This window comes from Pipra filicauda, unplaced genomic scaffold (genome assembly GCF_003945595.2).
Source record: "Pipra filicauda isolate LSUMZ 115617 unplaced genomic scaffold, ASM394559v2 scaffold690_size370485_pilon, whole genome shotgun sequence".
Lineage (NCBI taxonomy): Eukaryota > Metazoa > Chordata > Aves > Passeriformes > Pipridae > Pipra > Pipra filicauda.
This window is the reverse complement of record NW_024104854.1, coordinates 326,251-341,839: the sequence shown is the minus strand read 5'-3', so window position 1 is coordinate 341,839 and position 15,589 is coordinate 326,251. Positions and strand designations below refer to the sequence as shown.

The 15,589-nt window shown below is 48.9% G+C and overlaps 1 protein-coding gene across 1 annotated transcript in view; it reads right to left on the bottom strand.

Moving 5' to 3' along the window:
- Nucleotides 1–15,589, bottom strand: part of LOC113998613 (RUNX family transcription factor 1) — a 142,113-nt gene that overhangs the window by 15,878 nt on the left and 110,646 nt on the right. Inside the window, exon 5 of the mRNA XM_039388854.1 lies at nt 6,098–6,202. Within this exon, the coding sequence (XP_039244788.1) occupies nt 6,098–6,202 (105 nt within the window). The remainder of the gene's footprint in view (nt 1–6,097; nt 6,203–15,589) is intronic.

Here is a 15,589-nt window from a genome sequence, read left to right as displayed (position 1 = left end):
CCAGCAGTGCCCAACCACCAGCTTTCCTTGCAGCCCATCCCTTTTTTTCTTCTGCCTGGGTAGAGTCTATTTAGGTTGGAAGCTCTTGGAGGCAAGTGCCTTAGTCAAGATTTTGTGAAAGTTGGATTGTGAGACTGGGAGGGAGGAAACACTGGGAAAGGCAGAAGAAGCCTCAGTTGCTTTTCTCAGCTGTAAGCAGCACCTTTTCCTTTACATGTTTTCATAGTCATGGAATGGTTTGGGTTGGGAGGGACCCCTAAGGTCATCCAGTGCCACCAGGGACAACTTCCACCAGCCCAGGTTGCTCCAAACCCCATCCAACCTGGCCTTGGACACTTCCAGGGATCCAGGGGCAACCACAGCTTCTCTGGGCAACCTGGGCCAGGGTCTCCCCACCCTCCCAGCCAGGAATTCCTTCCTAAGATCTAATATAAGCTTTTATGGTGGGACTCTTCCAATCACATGGTGGTTCACTCTGTTATGGTTTCCAAGCTTTTAGTTGGTACCTGTCCCTCTCAGTTCCCAACACATGGAGGCACTTGCAGCAGAAAGCAAGCAAGAAATGAAGGTATTTTGTTTTATTTCACCTGACTGGGATGAACAAGCCCTGTTTTCTGAGAACAGTTTGGTTTTTATGGTTATTATATTAGGAAAAGGTTCTAAAGGTGCCAGAGGGTGGTTGGGCACTGACCAGGCTCTCCAGGGCAGTGGGCACGGCCCCAAGGCTGCCAGAGCTCCAGGAGGGTTTGGACAACGCTCTGAGGGACAGGGGGGATTGTTGGGGTGTCCTGGGCACCTTTGGATGATCCCTGTGGGGATATTCTGTGGTTCCCTCATTTTCCTTGCACAAAAGGTTGAAGGTGGAAGTGGTGAAACCTCAGAGGAATCCTGAGTCAACCCCAGCCTGATCCGTGCAGGAAGAGCCTTCCCTGTTTCTGCCACGGGATGAGGGATTCCAGCCTGTCCTGGGCTCTGCTGACTCCTCCCAGAAGCTGCTCTGGGAGCGGAAATTTGTGGGCAAAGCTTGGACAGGACAGGGGAAAGGCTCAGCAGAGCTGGTGCCCTGAACACCACCAGCCCTTGGGGACTCCCTAAAAACCACCCCAGGCCGGGCAAGGGGGCATTTGGAGATTTCCTTCCCAACATCCACAGGCCATGGGCTTTCCTGGAACCTCCCAGGTGAGACAGGAGCACTCCAGATCAAGGTCTGGGTGTGTCCTTTACTCTGTGTCCCTGTGTCCCTCCCTGGCTTTGCCAGGAGGCAAAAAAGAAATATTCCTTCCTAAAAAGGCTCTTCTTGGACCAGCTTTTTAAGCTCCTTCTCGAACCCTGCTCAGCAATATATTCCTCTCTCTCTCTCTCTCTGCTCCTGCCCTTTGATATAAGGATGTCAAAAACCTCTTTGGGAAAACTACATATCCAGTAGGGGATAATCAGATTAAATGCCCAGCTTAACCTTGGACCAGGGCTAAATCCATGTAGCCTTTTCCTTTTTGCCTCACTCTCAGGCACCTGGTCCATTAGTGAATTTTTCAGAGCTATGTAGGTTAAAACAATTCAATGAGGAAAACAGAGGGAAGCAGTCAAAAGAAGAAAAAAACCTAATTTTTCAGCAGACGTGCACGGTAGGTCAAATGGCCTAAGGGAAATATTTAATTTAAGAGTCATACTATTCCTACCAAGTTTCCTAACCAAAAGTATTTTCATCAGGAGCACTACTCTTGATCTGGTTACTGCTAATGATTTTCCCCATGGACCCAGCTCATAAAAACATAAATTGCTTTATGAATCATCGAAATCATAGAAGTTGGAGAAGAAAACGATGGCTTAGGTCATCTTGCCCTTCTCCCTGACAGTGGAGTCTGATTTCTTTTCACAAAAAAAACCCCATTTTGAAAATAAGCATTTATTCAGAAGCAGAGAATAGAAATGCTGAGTTCAAAAGAGATTTAAAAAAAAAACATGTAGTGAAAGCAGTGGAGGAAGAGCCAGATTCTTAAGTGTCTTGGGTCTCTTGATGAGCTGTGACAATTTGATGGGAATTATTGTCTGGACAGGCACAGGCAGAAATTCAATCATTCAGGTTGGAAGAGGCTTTCAGGATCATCCAGTGCCACCCTCACCCAGCACCACCAGGATCACCCCTGATCCATGTTCCCAAGGGCCACATCCAGACACCTCCAGACACAGGGACTCCACCACCTCCCTGGGACACTTATTCCAAGGCCTGACCACTCCTGCAGGGAAAAATTGTTCCTCATCTCTGATCTGACCCTGCCCTGGCCTGTCACCTTCCAGTATTTCCCACAGGAACACAGACACTCACTGGAACCCTCAGAGAAAGTCAATAAATAAAACACCTGTTGGAGTTGGTTTTGGACTTCAGCATGACTTTCTCTAGATCTCTGTAAGACACCAGCACCTTATTTTGTTCCCATGACTCCCCCAAATCTCTTGGGAGTCAGGACATCTTAGAAAATACCACTTGGAATTACCTTTCTTGGTAATTCCTTCAGCTCCAGTGAGTGACTCCTGGCTCCGTGGAAACCCTTGGTGAGAAGTCAAACCCAAAGAGCTTTGAAGCCCACTTGAAAATGAATATAATATAATAATAATAATAGTAATATAATATAACAATTTGACAGGCTGAGGGAGCTGGGGTTGCTCAGCCTGGAGAAGAAAAGGCTCTGGTGAGACCTCAGAGCCCCTTCCTGTGCCTGAAGGGGTTATAAAAAGGAGGGAGAGGGATTTTTAAGCAGGCAGAGAGTGACAGGACAAGGGGGAATGGTTTTTAACTAGCAGAGGGCAGCGTTAGATTAGAGATTAGGAAGAAATTCTTTGCTCAGAGGGTGGTGAGGCCCTGGCACAAAGATTCACGGGGCAGCTGATTTCCTGAGGCAAATCCAAGCTGCAGAAATGGGTTGGGTTTGGGGGAAAAAGGGGGGAAAATGGCACCCACTGCTCTGAAAGAAGGTCCAGAAGCAGATGCCATGAAAATGCCATTTTTGGAGCTGGAGATGCTACTTCTGTGATTAAACAGAGTTGGGGTCAGGGAATGTCCCCACAGACCCCTTGCAGTCAGTCCCTTTGGAAAGGCTGGGAGAGCTGGGATTGTTCAGCCTGGAGAGGAGAAGCTTTGGGGTGACCTGATTGTGGCCTTGCAGGGCCTGAAGGGGCTCCAGGAAAGATGGAGAGAGACTATTTCCAAGGGCTGGAGGGACAGGACAAGGGGGAATGGCTTCAAACTGCCAGAGGACAGGGTTAGATGGGACATTGGGAAGGAATTGTTGGCTGGGAGGGTGGGGAGGGGCTGGGATAGAATTCCCAGAGAAGCTGTGGCTGCCCCTGGATCCCTGGAAGTGTCCAAGGCCAGGTTGGATAAACTTGGAGCAAGCTGGGCTGGTGGAAGGTGTCCCTGCTCATGGCAGGGAGTTGGAATGAGCTGCTCTTTAAGGTCCCTTCCAACCCAACCCATTCCATGATCCCGTGATCCCATCACCCCTCTGTGCTGTGTCAGGAATGACTCAGCAATAAAGGAGCTGTGCATTCCTGCAGGGGGGGGGTTCCCACAGGGGCCTTTCCTGATGACAGGCAGAAAACCTCCTCCCCCCTGCAGCTGATTTGCTTCCAACATCCTAAATTAACGACCAGGAAGCTTTTGCACACATTTGGGTCGGGAAGACACGTATGTTCCCTCTGCCCGTATCATATCTCCACTTCCTTTTTAAAATGTAGAATCTTATTAAATATTAACTATTACACCAACTGAAGAATTGATTTAGAGCAGAAGCCGTGCCTGCAGGATGAGTTTGTTTCTTACCCTTCCAGCAGATGTATATTCAAAGAACTAAAGTTTATTTTGTTGTCTGCAAACCCCGAGCATGCCCAGGTCGTTGCATACACAAATCTGCCACTTCCATATACAAATATCTTTTTCATGTGCACAGCTGCCTGGTTCACTGGGGAGATTTTTCAGGGACAATTCAACCAAAAAAACACCCAAAACAACAACAAAAACAAAACAACAAACCAAACTAAATAAAAGGCTTTACCCTGCCAGCAGTTTTTGTTTGAAAGTCTGTCCTCAAGTCCAAAATACACGGGTCAGATTTTTCCACTAAACACGTGCAGCATCATGGTGCAGCTCAGGCAAATGAAGGCTTGAGAAGAAAATGTGAGTTTTCTGAGCTATTTTAGCTGCAGTTTCAAACATTTCTTTTCTAGAGAAGCAGCCCCGAGCTGTGGGTCTCGTTCTCTAGTGGGTGTTTGAGTCCTGCTGTTCTGTCCTCCCGGGATAATTCCCACTCAAGCAACAGCCAGAACTTCTGCCAAGGGTGCAGGAGGAGTGCAGGACACCAACCACAAACCACAATTTACATTTTGATAAAAGTATGAAAATGCCCCATTTGGGTTTGTGGCTGAGGCCAACAAATGCCTCTGGTAACAGGCACAAGCTCTGGGATCCCAGCACAGGGAGGACATGGAGCTGCTGGAGAGAGGCCAGAGGAGGATGCCAGGGCTGGAGCAGCTCTGCTGGGAGGAAAGGCTGGGAGAGCTGGGATTGTTCAGCCTGGAGAGGAGAAGCTTTGGGGTGACCTGATTGTGGCCTTGCAGGGCCTGAAGGGGCTCCAGGAAAGATGGAGAGAGACTATTTCCAAGGGCTGGAGGGACAGGATAAGAGGGAATGGCTTCAAACTGCCAGAGGGCAGGGTTAGATGGGATATTGGGAAGGAATTGTTCCCTGTAAGAGTTGTGAGGGGCTGGGAGAGAGAGAATTCCCAGAGAAGCTGTGGCTGCCCCTGGATCCCTGCAAGTGTCCAAGGCCAGGTTGGACAGGACTTGGAGCAACCTGGGATGATCTTTCAGATCCCTTCCAACCCAAACCAGTCTGGGATTGAACGTTCTCTCCCCGCACATCTGCTCCCCCCTCTCTTCACCCCCCAGACACAACTCCCTGCCCTCACCACCTGAACAAAACAACCACCTGTGGGAAGGGTTTGGGTAATTCCCCGGGGATATCAAACCCTTCATCTCCTCCTTGTACTCCATTCCTTCAAAAAAAAGAGAAGAAGGAGAAGAGGGAAGGTTGGCTGGCTGAGCAAACAGGTTCTCCTGAGCTTTGCCACAGCATGAGGCACAGGGAACTCAGGAAGGACATGGAGGGGCTGGAGCAGGTGCAGAGGAGAGCAACGAGGCTGGGGAAGGGACTGGAGCACAAGTGCTGTGAGGAGAGGCTGAGGGAGCTGGGGGGGCTCAGCCTGGAGAGGAGGAGGCTCAGGGGAGACCTCCTCACTCTCTGCAACTCCCTGACAGGAGGGGGGAGCCGGGGGGGGGTTGGTCTCTTTTCCCAGGCAACCATCAGCAAGACAAGAGGGTTGGGTCTTCAGCCGTGCCAGGGGAGGGTTAGGTGGGATATTAGGAAGAATTTCTTTGCAGAGAGGGTGCTCAGCCCTTGGAATGGGCTGCCCAGGGAAGGGGTGGATTCTCCATCCCTGGAGGTGTTTAAGGACAGACTGGATGTGGCATCAGTGCCATGGGCTGGGAACCACGGCGGGGTTGGATCAAGGGTTGGACTTGATGATCTCAGAGGTCCCTTCCAACCCAGCTGATTCTGTGATTCTATCATTCTATGATTTTATGAACTCCATGAGGCAACAGCCTCATGTCCTGTCTCAGGCACTTATTTATGTTTGCAGGGTGGCTGAGCTTGAAGGCTCGGATCAATGACATATTGGTTTCCAATGCTTTAAGATCCTCTTAACATCTGAAAGGCAAGACTAGCAAGAAATGATGTGTCAGGTATCCTCTGCCCACCTTTTCCCAGCATCCCTCCTCTCAGCTCTTGTCTAGGAGCCAAGTCAGCTCTGGGGAGGTGCTTCAGAAAAATGCAAGTCACGGCCTGGACCAGCTGGACACCAAATAATCATAAACCAGATAATCATCCCTTTGGGAAGGGATGATTAAAGCCATTCTTAGGATAGCTGTGGCTTCAAACATTCCCCCTGCTCCACGTGCACTGGATAACGCCGGATTTCACCAAGCCCTGCCCTGATCCACCACCTTATCCCCCTGGAAATGCCATCCTGAGCTCACTTACTTCTGGGTTCCCGAGGTCCATCCACTGTTATCTTGATGGCTCTGTGGTATGTGGCTACTTGGGGGGGGTTGGTGAACACCGTGATTGTCAACGTGAAGCTTTTCCCTGCAACAGGAAAAATAAACAACAAAACAAAGATGTTACTGAGAAATGTTACTCATTTCTGGCAACACTCGCTCAAACACCTTGAATGGCACTGAAACATTTCAGCTGAACATAAAGCTGTGCCCAGAGAGTGGGGTGTATAATCCTGGTGCTGGATTCGTTCCCCTCCGTGGCAGCTGCTCAAAGCTTTCAGGGGAAAGGAATTAATTTGTATTTAAATGATCTACGCTCTGTTTGTATATATAAAAAAAGGAGGTTACCCCTAACAGTTGGAGTTTATCTGATATGCATGACTGCTGGGATGTTATCTGTGCTTTCTGAAGGGTGGTAGTTCAGGGAGGCTCAGGAATCGTGGCTGACTCTTCCAGAACTGCCACGGGAATCTGGAGCAGCAGCACTTGTGAAAATTAAAGAGAACTGGGTGCTCAGATCGTAAAATCCCACACTTTGTGGTCGAGGCCACCAGGAGATCAACTCCATATTGTGACCCAGAACCCTTTAAAAATTATCTGCTGCTGCCATGCCAAGAAAGAAGGGAATGGAAAAAAATAATAATAAAAAAATCCCTGCAGCTGGTCCGCAGAGAATTAAAACAATTTCTGAGGACACAGCAGAGCATAATGCTTAGTTTCTCTATTATTCAGCAAGAAAACCATGAAGGCCTCTTCCAAACTGTTATGTGCATGGCATAGCTCTGAGCTGGGGAAAGTGCTGCTGCCCCTGGATTTACTTCTGGCTTTTTTTAAATATCAAAAGCAACGTCCAAAGCGTCTTTGATCAGCCCTGATCTGTGCATTCATGACAGCCTTGGCATGGGCAGCAGTGCAAACATTGCACTGTCAGCAGGCTCAGCACAGTTCTCTCGGCATCACAGAGGACTCAGAGGCTGCCAGAAATCATTGGTATCAGCAGGAGACATCAGGGGACATCACCCCAAGTTGGATAACCAGGAACTGCTGTAAGAAAACTGAGGTTGCACATGGAGATCTGCCTCTTTCATTTTACCACTTGGCTCCAGCCCTCCTGAGTGCTGAGTTAGTTCCTTTCCAAACCTTCCTATTTTTATTTATTTATTTATTTATTTTTGCTCCATTTAGCTCCATAAATAAGGATAAATTTAAATATTATCCCCCCTCCCCATATGCATTCCCTTGCAATTCAATCCTTCCCCTGATGCAGCTCCTGCCCTGGTGCTGATGCAAGGGCAGGACACACACCCAGGGCTGCTGGGAACTGTCCTCAGCACATCCCTGGGAATTTGGGATGCATTCCCCCCGCCCCAGGGGTGAGGAGCCGTGGGGAGGTGAAGTGTCTGGGCTGGGATCTCGCAGGAAGCCCGTGGCCAGTGATGGGAATCCCTAAATCCCACTGGAATCCTGAATCACAGCCCCAGAAGCTGGAACACAAATCCCAGTGTCTTCCCACCTCCACATCCTCGCCAGAAAGCAGTTCTGGGGATGGAAATCATCGCTGCAGAAGCCAAAATGATTCCAGATCCCTGAATCCCACCCACTCTTGGGTCCTACACCCCCCCCTGAGCGAGGATGGCTCTTGACACTCTTTAAATACCAATTACAGCTTTACAGCTTGATTAATCTCACCCTGACAGCACAGCAGATCTCTCTATGAGGCATCAGCAACGAGGTTTGATAAACTTCCCCCTAAAAAACTTTACCACCCATCCCATTAGACTTAACAAATGTCAGAGTCCTTCTTTCCAAAATCTAATTTCTCTCTATCCTTATATACAACACTCAGATCACTAGGACTGAAAGAACCTTGAAAATACACTTTATTCTCTTTACTAATCTGCAGTATTTCCATCTTGCTTCCAGTTTGGTTGTTTGGTTTTGTTTTTTTTCTGACAACTCTGCTAGAACACGTCGTGAATTTATTTCTTTAGGAGGCTCTCGAGATGTTTCTATATACGAAATAAATGCAGGAAAAAACCCAAACAACAACAGTGAAATGTGGTAAAACATGGCCACACTACTAGTCTCTAGAATAAAGAAGAGGGAGGTGAAGTAACTTCCAAGATTTTCTGCAGAACAGACAATCTCTGAGCCCGTGTGAGGCTGTGACACGAGCTGGCAAGAGCAGGAAGACACTTAACTTACTTCTTGTTGACAGAAGACTATTCATTAACCACATACTGGTTAACCACAGGCCTATATAACCATAAACCTCCGTGTCACTCACTGCTCTTACCAATAATTCTGGCTGGGTGTTTTTTTTTTTCCTCTGGTTGTTCTGTTTCATCTACATTCGCCTTTATTAAGTGGTTTTATCACTTCTGCATTATTCATCATTTATGGGTCTGGTTGACAAAGGCACATTTAGACTGGAGGCATTGTCAGGGAAATGGGTGTTTTATGGCTGTACCTGTTTTGGGATGACAGCAGCACCATAAAACTCTCCTCCTTGCTTTAATGTGTTACGATACAACCATAAAACAGATTTTATTTTCAAATACGCTTGCATAATCCACTTACACATGTGTGTGCACCTACAAAACTGAGCCAGACAGCTCATGTTGGGGACTGACCTCTCTGGTGGCTGTAAAGAGGCACCAAACACCCCAAAAAAGTCATTCTGAAACTCTGGCCTTGTTTGGATGCCCCCAACAGCCACGATAAGGATTTTGGTGATGTCCCGGCAGTTGCAGCCAACCAGAACGAGCCAACAGATTCCCTGGGTTAAACATTCCCATAAATCCATGGAAAACCACTCATAAATGAGCTCAGGTGTGTGATCCATGCCCCAGGAAGCTGTGGTTGTTGCTGTGCCATCCTGGGAGCCTTTGGAAGGGTGAAAGGGCTGATGGGTGACATCGAGCTGTGCCTTGCTGGGGGGGGAAAAGAGTCACTTCAGCCACTGTTCCCCTCTCTGTGCTATCCTAATATTGGGCACATGGCACCTCAAGAGCACAAGGATTAAATTGTCCAGAGGTTGGGAGCCGGGCTCTGCCTTTGGAAACCCTTCCCACAGACATCAAGGCCTCGTAGGTGTGAGGGCAGAGTACGGGACTCACTTCTTCCACCTGCTCTTCCCTCCCAGCCAGAGCAGGAAAAAGCTGCTGGGTGATGTTTGTTTTTTGCAAGAGCTTTAAGGTCAGAACCCTTCCCCAGAAAAAGTGATGGAAATGGAAACAGGAGCATTCCTGGCCGGGATACAACAGTGACTTTGGAAATGTTGTCTGGATGCTGTTGGTGGGTTTGTCAGAAGAGCCCTCAAGAATTATTGCTGATTTGACAGCTGGAGTCAGAGAATTCCAGAATCACTGAGCTTGGAAAAGACCTCCCAGAGCTTTGAATCCAAACTGTGCCAAATCCCCACCTTGTCCCCCAGCCCAGAGCACTGAGTGCCACGTCGTGGCACTCAGTGCTCTGGGCTGGGGGACAAGGTGGGCATCAGGCACAGGGGGGACTCTGTGGCCTGGGAGGGCTTTTCCAACCCAAATAATTCTGGGATTCTCTGAAATCATCTGCCAGAACCTGCTCAGCAATACTATTCCTGGACCACCAGGAGGTGAAGATCAACCTGATGTGGGAAATGAGCAACCTGGGCCAGTGGAAGGTGTCCCTGCCCGTGGCAGGGGGTGGGACTGGATGATCTTCAAGGTCCCTTCCAACCCAAACCATTCCATGATTCCACAATCAGCCTCCAAGAAGGAAGAATCTGGAGGTGCCTGAAATACAGGAACTTGGAGCCTGCATCCCACCTGCATCCCAGAGGCTGGAAGCAGAAGGAGCAGGGAGTTCCCACCTGCCACGATTCCAGTGGTCCTCCAGAGCAGCTGGGAAGGGCTCTAGAGGGAGCAATAGGCTCGTGAGCTGAGGGCCCCGGGAATGTTTGAGAGGAACCAAGGGGGAAAAAAAATGACTCCCCGAGTGACAACAGGGTCACATGAAGCTGCTGTGCGTGGCTTTAGTCATCCCTGAGCAGTGTCATGATCAGCTGGGGCTGGAGGAGGGGGAAGGAACACTTAAAATATGAGTGGCAGCACAGGCAGATGCAGAAGGGAATGAGAACAGACACAGCACAGGGGAAGAGAGGCCACAACTTGAACCTGTTGTTTCATTTTAACCCACTTTTTGTCTCAGAGCCACTGACTGATTCCACTGGTGAAGGTTCATCCCGACAGAGGAGAGAAAAAATGGAGTTAAAGCTTCAGGAGTTTGGCCACGGAGGAAGGAAAGGGAATTCAGGCCAAGGGATGAGGTTGATGCAATCACTGCCTTTTTTGCTTTTGGGATTTGTTCTGCTGATGGCAGACGTGCCATGTGATTTGTTCAGTGGTTTTTTGCTTTTGCTGCTTTTTTTTTAAATAAAAAAGAATTGTTGCAGGGAATTATGAGATAAAAGGAAGAGGAAAGAAAAGGAAAGGAGCCAAGAAGTGTCTGTGCTGACAAGGACAAAAGGTAGAGGTGGAAAGCTACGAAATGCATTGCACAAATGCAACACAAATGACATTACAGCCATTACTGTTACATTAGGGAGAGAATTCCAGGTTTGAGCAAGAAAGATTAGGGTTTCTTTTTTTCATCCAGCTCCTACTTTTTAGTGCTCGTGTACTCGTATCAAACCAGGCCAAATGATCAGTTTGATCCATCTTTGCAGCTTCTCACAACATCACCCTGGGGCATCTGCCAGAGTCAGGATGTCCCCTGCATTTTAATAACATGTCTGGCTGCATCCCTGGGCAGGATGCAACACACACCCACTTCCACCTCCATTCCCAAACTTCAGCTGCTAAAAATTAGGACCAACTCTTGCTGTTCTTATCTCTGAGTACCCCAAATCTAATCAATAGGATGAGAAAGGCCAACATAATCCGACCCTTCATTAGTTAACTGCTGCTCATCAGATTTTTGCAGGTGTTCAAGCTGCAAAAAGCCTGAATGACTCCAAATTCTGTGCTCAGATGGGGCCTTTTTTTTTTTCTCCTGTCCCCTGTTGGCGGTTTTGAACAGTCAGAATAAAACTTTGCCTGTTGTGTTTGGTCCATCAGAAAAAAAAAAAAAAAAAGAAGCTGCAGCTGGGGAAAGCAGCATCAAAAAAAAACAACATGATTTGTTTACCATCAGCACCACAGACACCACTGAATTTAAATATGAAATAAACCTGTTATTCACCTCATCTGCCACCACACTGGAAATGGTTTGTAAATTCTGAACCCCACAGGCCAACGGTCCAAACAGAGAAATGGGAATATGGAGAAAATTGGGGTGTTTGCCCAGAGAAATGCAAGGGAGGCTTTGGAGCCCCTGCCAGTACTTAAAAGGGCACCAGGAGAGCTGGAGAGGGACTTTGGACAAGGGCTGGAGGGACAGGACAAGGGGGAATGGCTTCAAACTGAAAGAGAGCAGGTTTAGGTGGGATACTGGGAAGGGAATTCCTGGCTGGGAGGGTGGGGAGGCCCTGGGATAGAAATCCCAGAGAAGCTGTGGCTGCCCCTGGATCCCTGGAAGTGTCCAAGGCCAGGTTGGATAAACTTGGAGCAACCTGGGCTATGGAAGGTGTCCCTGCCCATGGCAGGGGGTGGCACTGGATTATTTTAAGCTCCCTTCCAAGCCAAACCATTGTGTGATTCCAAGAGCTGCCCATGGGAATCAGCTGCAGGGGCTGTGGAGCTGTTTGTGTGTTTTTGGGGATGTTTTGCAGGTGCCAAGTGGGAGATTTGGGAAGTACACCCCCTTTGCTGCTGCCAAGGCAGCCTGGCTGGGCACAAAGGTGCACTGGTGAACATTTCTGTCGAGTGTCTCACTCCAGGAAGTTCCTATATCTGTGTTTACACAGCATCTACTTACCCAGAATGAAATCTCCCCCGTGCTGAATCAATGGGGGTTTTGTTCTGGGTTTATATGGGGCCAAAAGTGGCCCTGCTGCAAACCTGGACCCAGCTATGAAATACTGATTTTTTTTTTGCAATAGGAGCAGAAAACCAGCTTGATTTTGCAGGACCATGGCTGGTGCTGGCTTTGCCCTTTCCCATTCCTTCCCAGCTCCCTTCAGCACCACTCAGTGCTTATCCAAGACATGCACTTCACACTCTTTTCCTCCCTGTGCATCCTCCAAGCTTTTTTTTTCCTCTGGTTAACAACTCAGAAGCTGTGGTGGAGAGCAGCAGAGCTGCCTGCCTGCCCTGCTGTGGGATTCCCAGAGCTAGGAGTCCGGAAGAAGGCTGTGGCTTGAGGTGGAATTATCTCAAAGCATTATTTTGGTGAAGCCAAAATCATGGTACCCAGCCAAAATATCCCATTTATTTTGGTACATTTAACCTGAGGCGACACGGGGACTATATTAAGCAGCCAAAATCACAGCGCTGAAATCAAGCAGCATTAATAGAGCCACTGCCAACCTAAGCAGGCACTAAAATTGGGGTTTGCCTCTATCTGGGTGGGAGGGACAGTCCCTGACGGTCATTTCCCCTGACAACCTGCTTATTTGGGAAGTCCAAGGCATAACCCTGAGCTTGGGAGCTGCAGACACGAAACATTTGCAGCAGCAGACACAGGAGCTGCTTTTACACTCGGTGTCACTCACAGCTGTTAAAATAAAGCTGACTCAGGCCCCGAGCAGCTGCTCCAGCAGCCACGTGCTGGTGAGGCACAGCCAGACCTCTGCAGGGCCCTTGTCATCAGGGGCACCAGGGATGCTAAAAACCTGTCCCTGGCACCACGTGCTTCCCTTTGCACTGGAGAATTCCCAGGTGTGGCTTCCCTGGAGTTGCCAGGGGCCGGGACCTGGGATCTCAGCTGGTGGAAAGACTCCGGGAAATGCCTGGGAGGAGTCTCAGGTAGATCCTGGAAGATGCAGGTTTCACAAAAGGAGGAAAATCATCACAGGCAGCTTCCTGCAGGAGTCTGGAGCCTCTGGCCAGGATATCGAGTGCCAAAATCGAGGGATGGGAAAACTCAGGGAGATCCTCAGAGGAGTCTCAAGTGGATCCAGGAATATAGAGCTGCTACCAAAAGAGCAAAAATGTCTTGGGAAACTTCCCTGGAGTAGTCTGGCAGTGCTCCCTGGGATCTCAGCTCCCACGAGGGGATGTGAGGGAAGGTCCTAACGTCACTTTTCCCCACTTTTGCTGCAGTGCTACCAACATTCAAATCCCTTCCCTCAGGAAAACGGGACAACATCTTCCTGATGGGATAAACAGAAAATGCCAGCACCCAGCATCCCCAAAACGTGCCACTGCCTATTTAAACCCCACATTTTTGCTCGAATGCTGCTTTTTATCCACTACTGCAGCAACCAACACCGTCAGCGTTTCACCCGAAGCCCTCGGAGCGGTGACAGTCCCTTGCAGGACAGGGATTGCTCAGTGTCAAGCGTTGCAAGGGTGGCACTCAGCTCACTCAAACAGCCACAGTTTCTCTCCCTGTGGTTTTTTGGGGGGGGCAGATGTTTACATTTTCATCTGACAAGGGTCTGCGTGCAGCCGGTTTCGGTTCTGCGCCGAGGAGAGGTTTCACTTCCCCGTTCGTGTCAGGACGATCCCGACCTCGCAGGGGCCTCTGTGCTAATCCCTGACAGCCTGACAAAGTGTGTCAAAGTGCAGTGCACTGCTGCAGGGCACCTGATGGCCCTCCTCTCCTCGAGAAACTTGGATTTGGAAGGCATTCCTTGGAAATGTTCACGTCTATAACGCATCGGCCTCAACCGGGTTCCTCCTCGTTCCCTCCCTCAGGTTACGGCTTCTGCTGCTCCGTGGAGTTTTTCCTGTGGGTGTGCTTCAGCAAAGATGCCCCAAAAGCACAGTTTATTCTGGCTAGAGATAAAAAAATGTGGCAGTTGAGGAGCAGGAGACACAGAGCGTGGGCAGTAAACGGTGTGACCGTTCAGCGGGAAGGAGCTGCAGCAGAAGACAGGGAGGAGAATAACCCTGAGAACCTGGGAGAGGACATAAATTTAACTAACTGAGGAGAAGAGACAAAGGCTGAAGAGATTTGGGACCCTGGTGACTAGAAGGAGGTCTCTGAAGACAGGATGTCCTGCAATAGAATCACAGAATCATGGAATGGCTTGGGAAGGAAGGGACCTTAAAAAAGAGCTCATTCCAACTCCCTGCCATGGGCAGGGACACCTTCCACCAGCCCAGGTTGCTCCAAGTTTATCCAACCTGGCCTTGGACACTTTCAGGGATCCAGGGGCAGCCACAGCTTCTCTGGGAATTCTATCCCAGACCCTCCCCACTCTCACAGGGAACAATTCCTTCCCAATACCCCATCTAACCCTGTCCTCTGTCACTTTGAAGCCATTCCCCCTCATCCTGTCCCTCCAGCCCTTGGAAATAGTCTCTCTCCATCTTTCCTGGAGCCCCTTCAGGCCCTGCAAGGCCACAATCAGGTCACCCCAAAGCTTCTCCTCTCCAGGCTGAACAATCCCAGCTCTCCCAGCCTTTCCTCCCAGCAGAGCTGCTCCAGCCCTGGCATCCTCTTGGTTCCTGCTCTGGCCTCTCTCCAGCAGCTCCATGTCCTTGCTGGGCTGTTCCCCAGGGCTGGAGCAGCTCTGCAGGGGGGTCTCACCTGAAGGGCACATTGTCACCTTAGGGTGACACCCAGTAGCTGACACAGCCCTGAGTCCCTTTTCCTGCCAACACCAACAACCCACAAACACACAAAACCACCAGGAATCCCCCTATTTTGGGATGTTGTCCTGTGTCGGAAGGGAACTATTTCGAGCTGTGGCAGGAATTTGGCTGCCAGGAACATTATTTGTACTTCAGCCTCCGAAGGCCCAAGTCCTGTGTAAATGCCAACTTTCAGGCTTTGTGGTGGAGGTGGTTTATGTGGAAGAGTCCCAACAGTTTTTCTTGAATGGCTTTCCCTTCTGCTCTGAAAGACAACCCCAGTGACCTGTTTGAAGTGAATTTTTGGGGTGAGATGCCTTCTCGGACTGCAAGCCCACAAATAAAGCTCACCAAACGGATTAAAGCATTAAAACACAGGTGTGGGGGGAAGGAAGACCTTTTAATGGAAAAGCCAAGCAGCCTCTAACTCTAAGTGGAGCTGCTGCAGTAACCACTATAAAATTCTTATGAACTTGGGTGGAGACAAAAATTACAGCACAGGAAGAATGAAATGCTATGAGGTGCCTGGCACTGCACAAGGAGATCTCAGTTTAAGTCTTTAGAAGCAATGCCCCTTGTTAAAATATTTTTAAAACTTGAAATATATATATATATATTCAATATGTGACACTAAAGTTTGAACACAGATTTGGAGAGGGTGGAATTATTTTTTCCCCAAAGATGACTCCAGTGGAAATCTCTGATGATTCTGTGAGTGGGCTGCACCAAAACTTGAATTTCTGCTTCCAAGCCCCTTGTTAAAATATTTTTAAGACTTAATATATATATATACATATATATATAAATTCAAT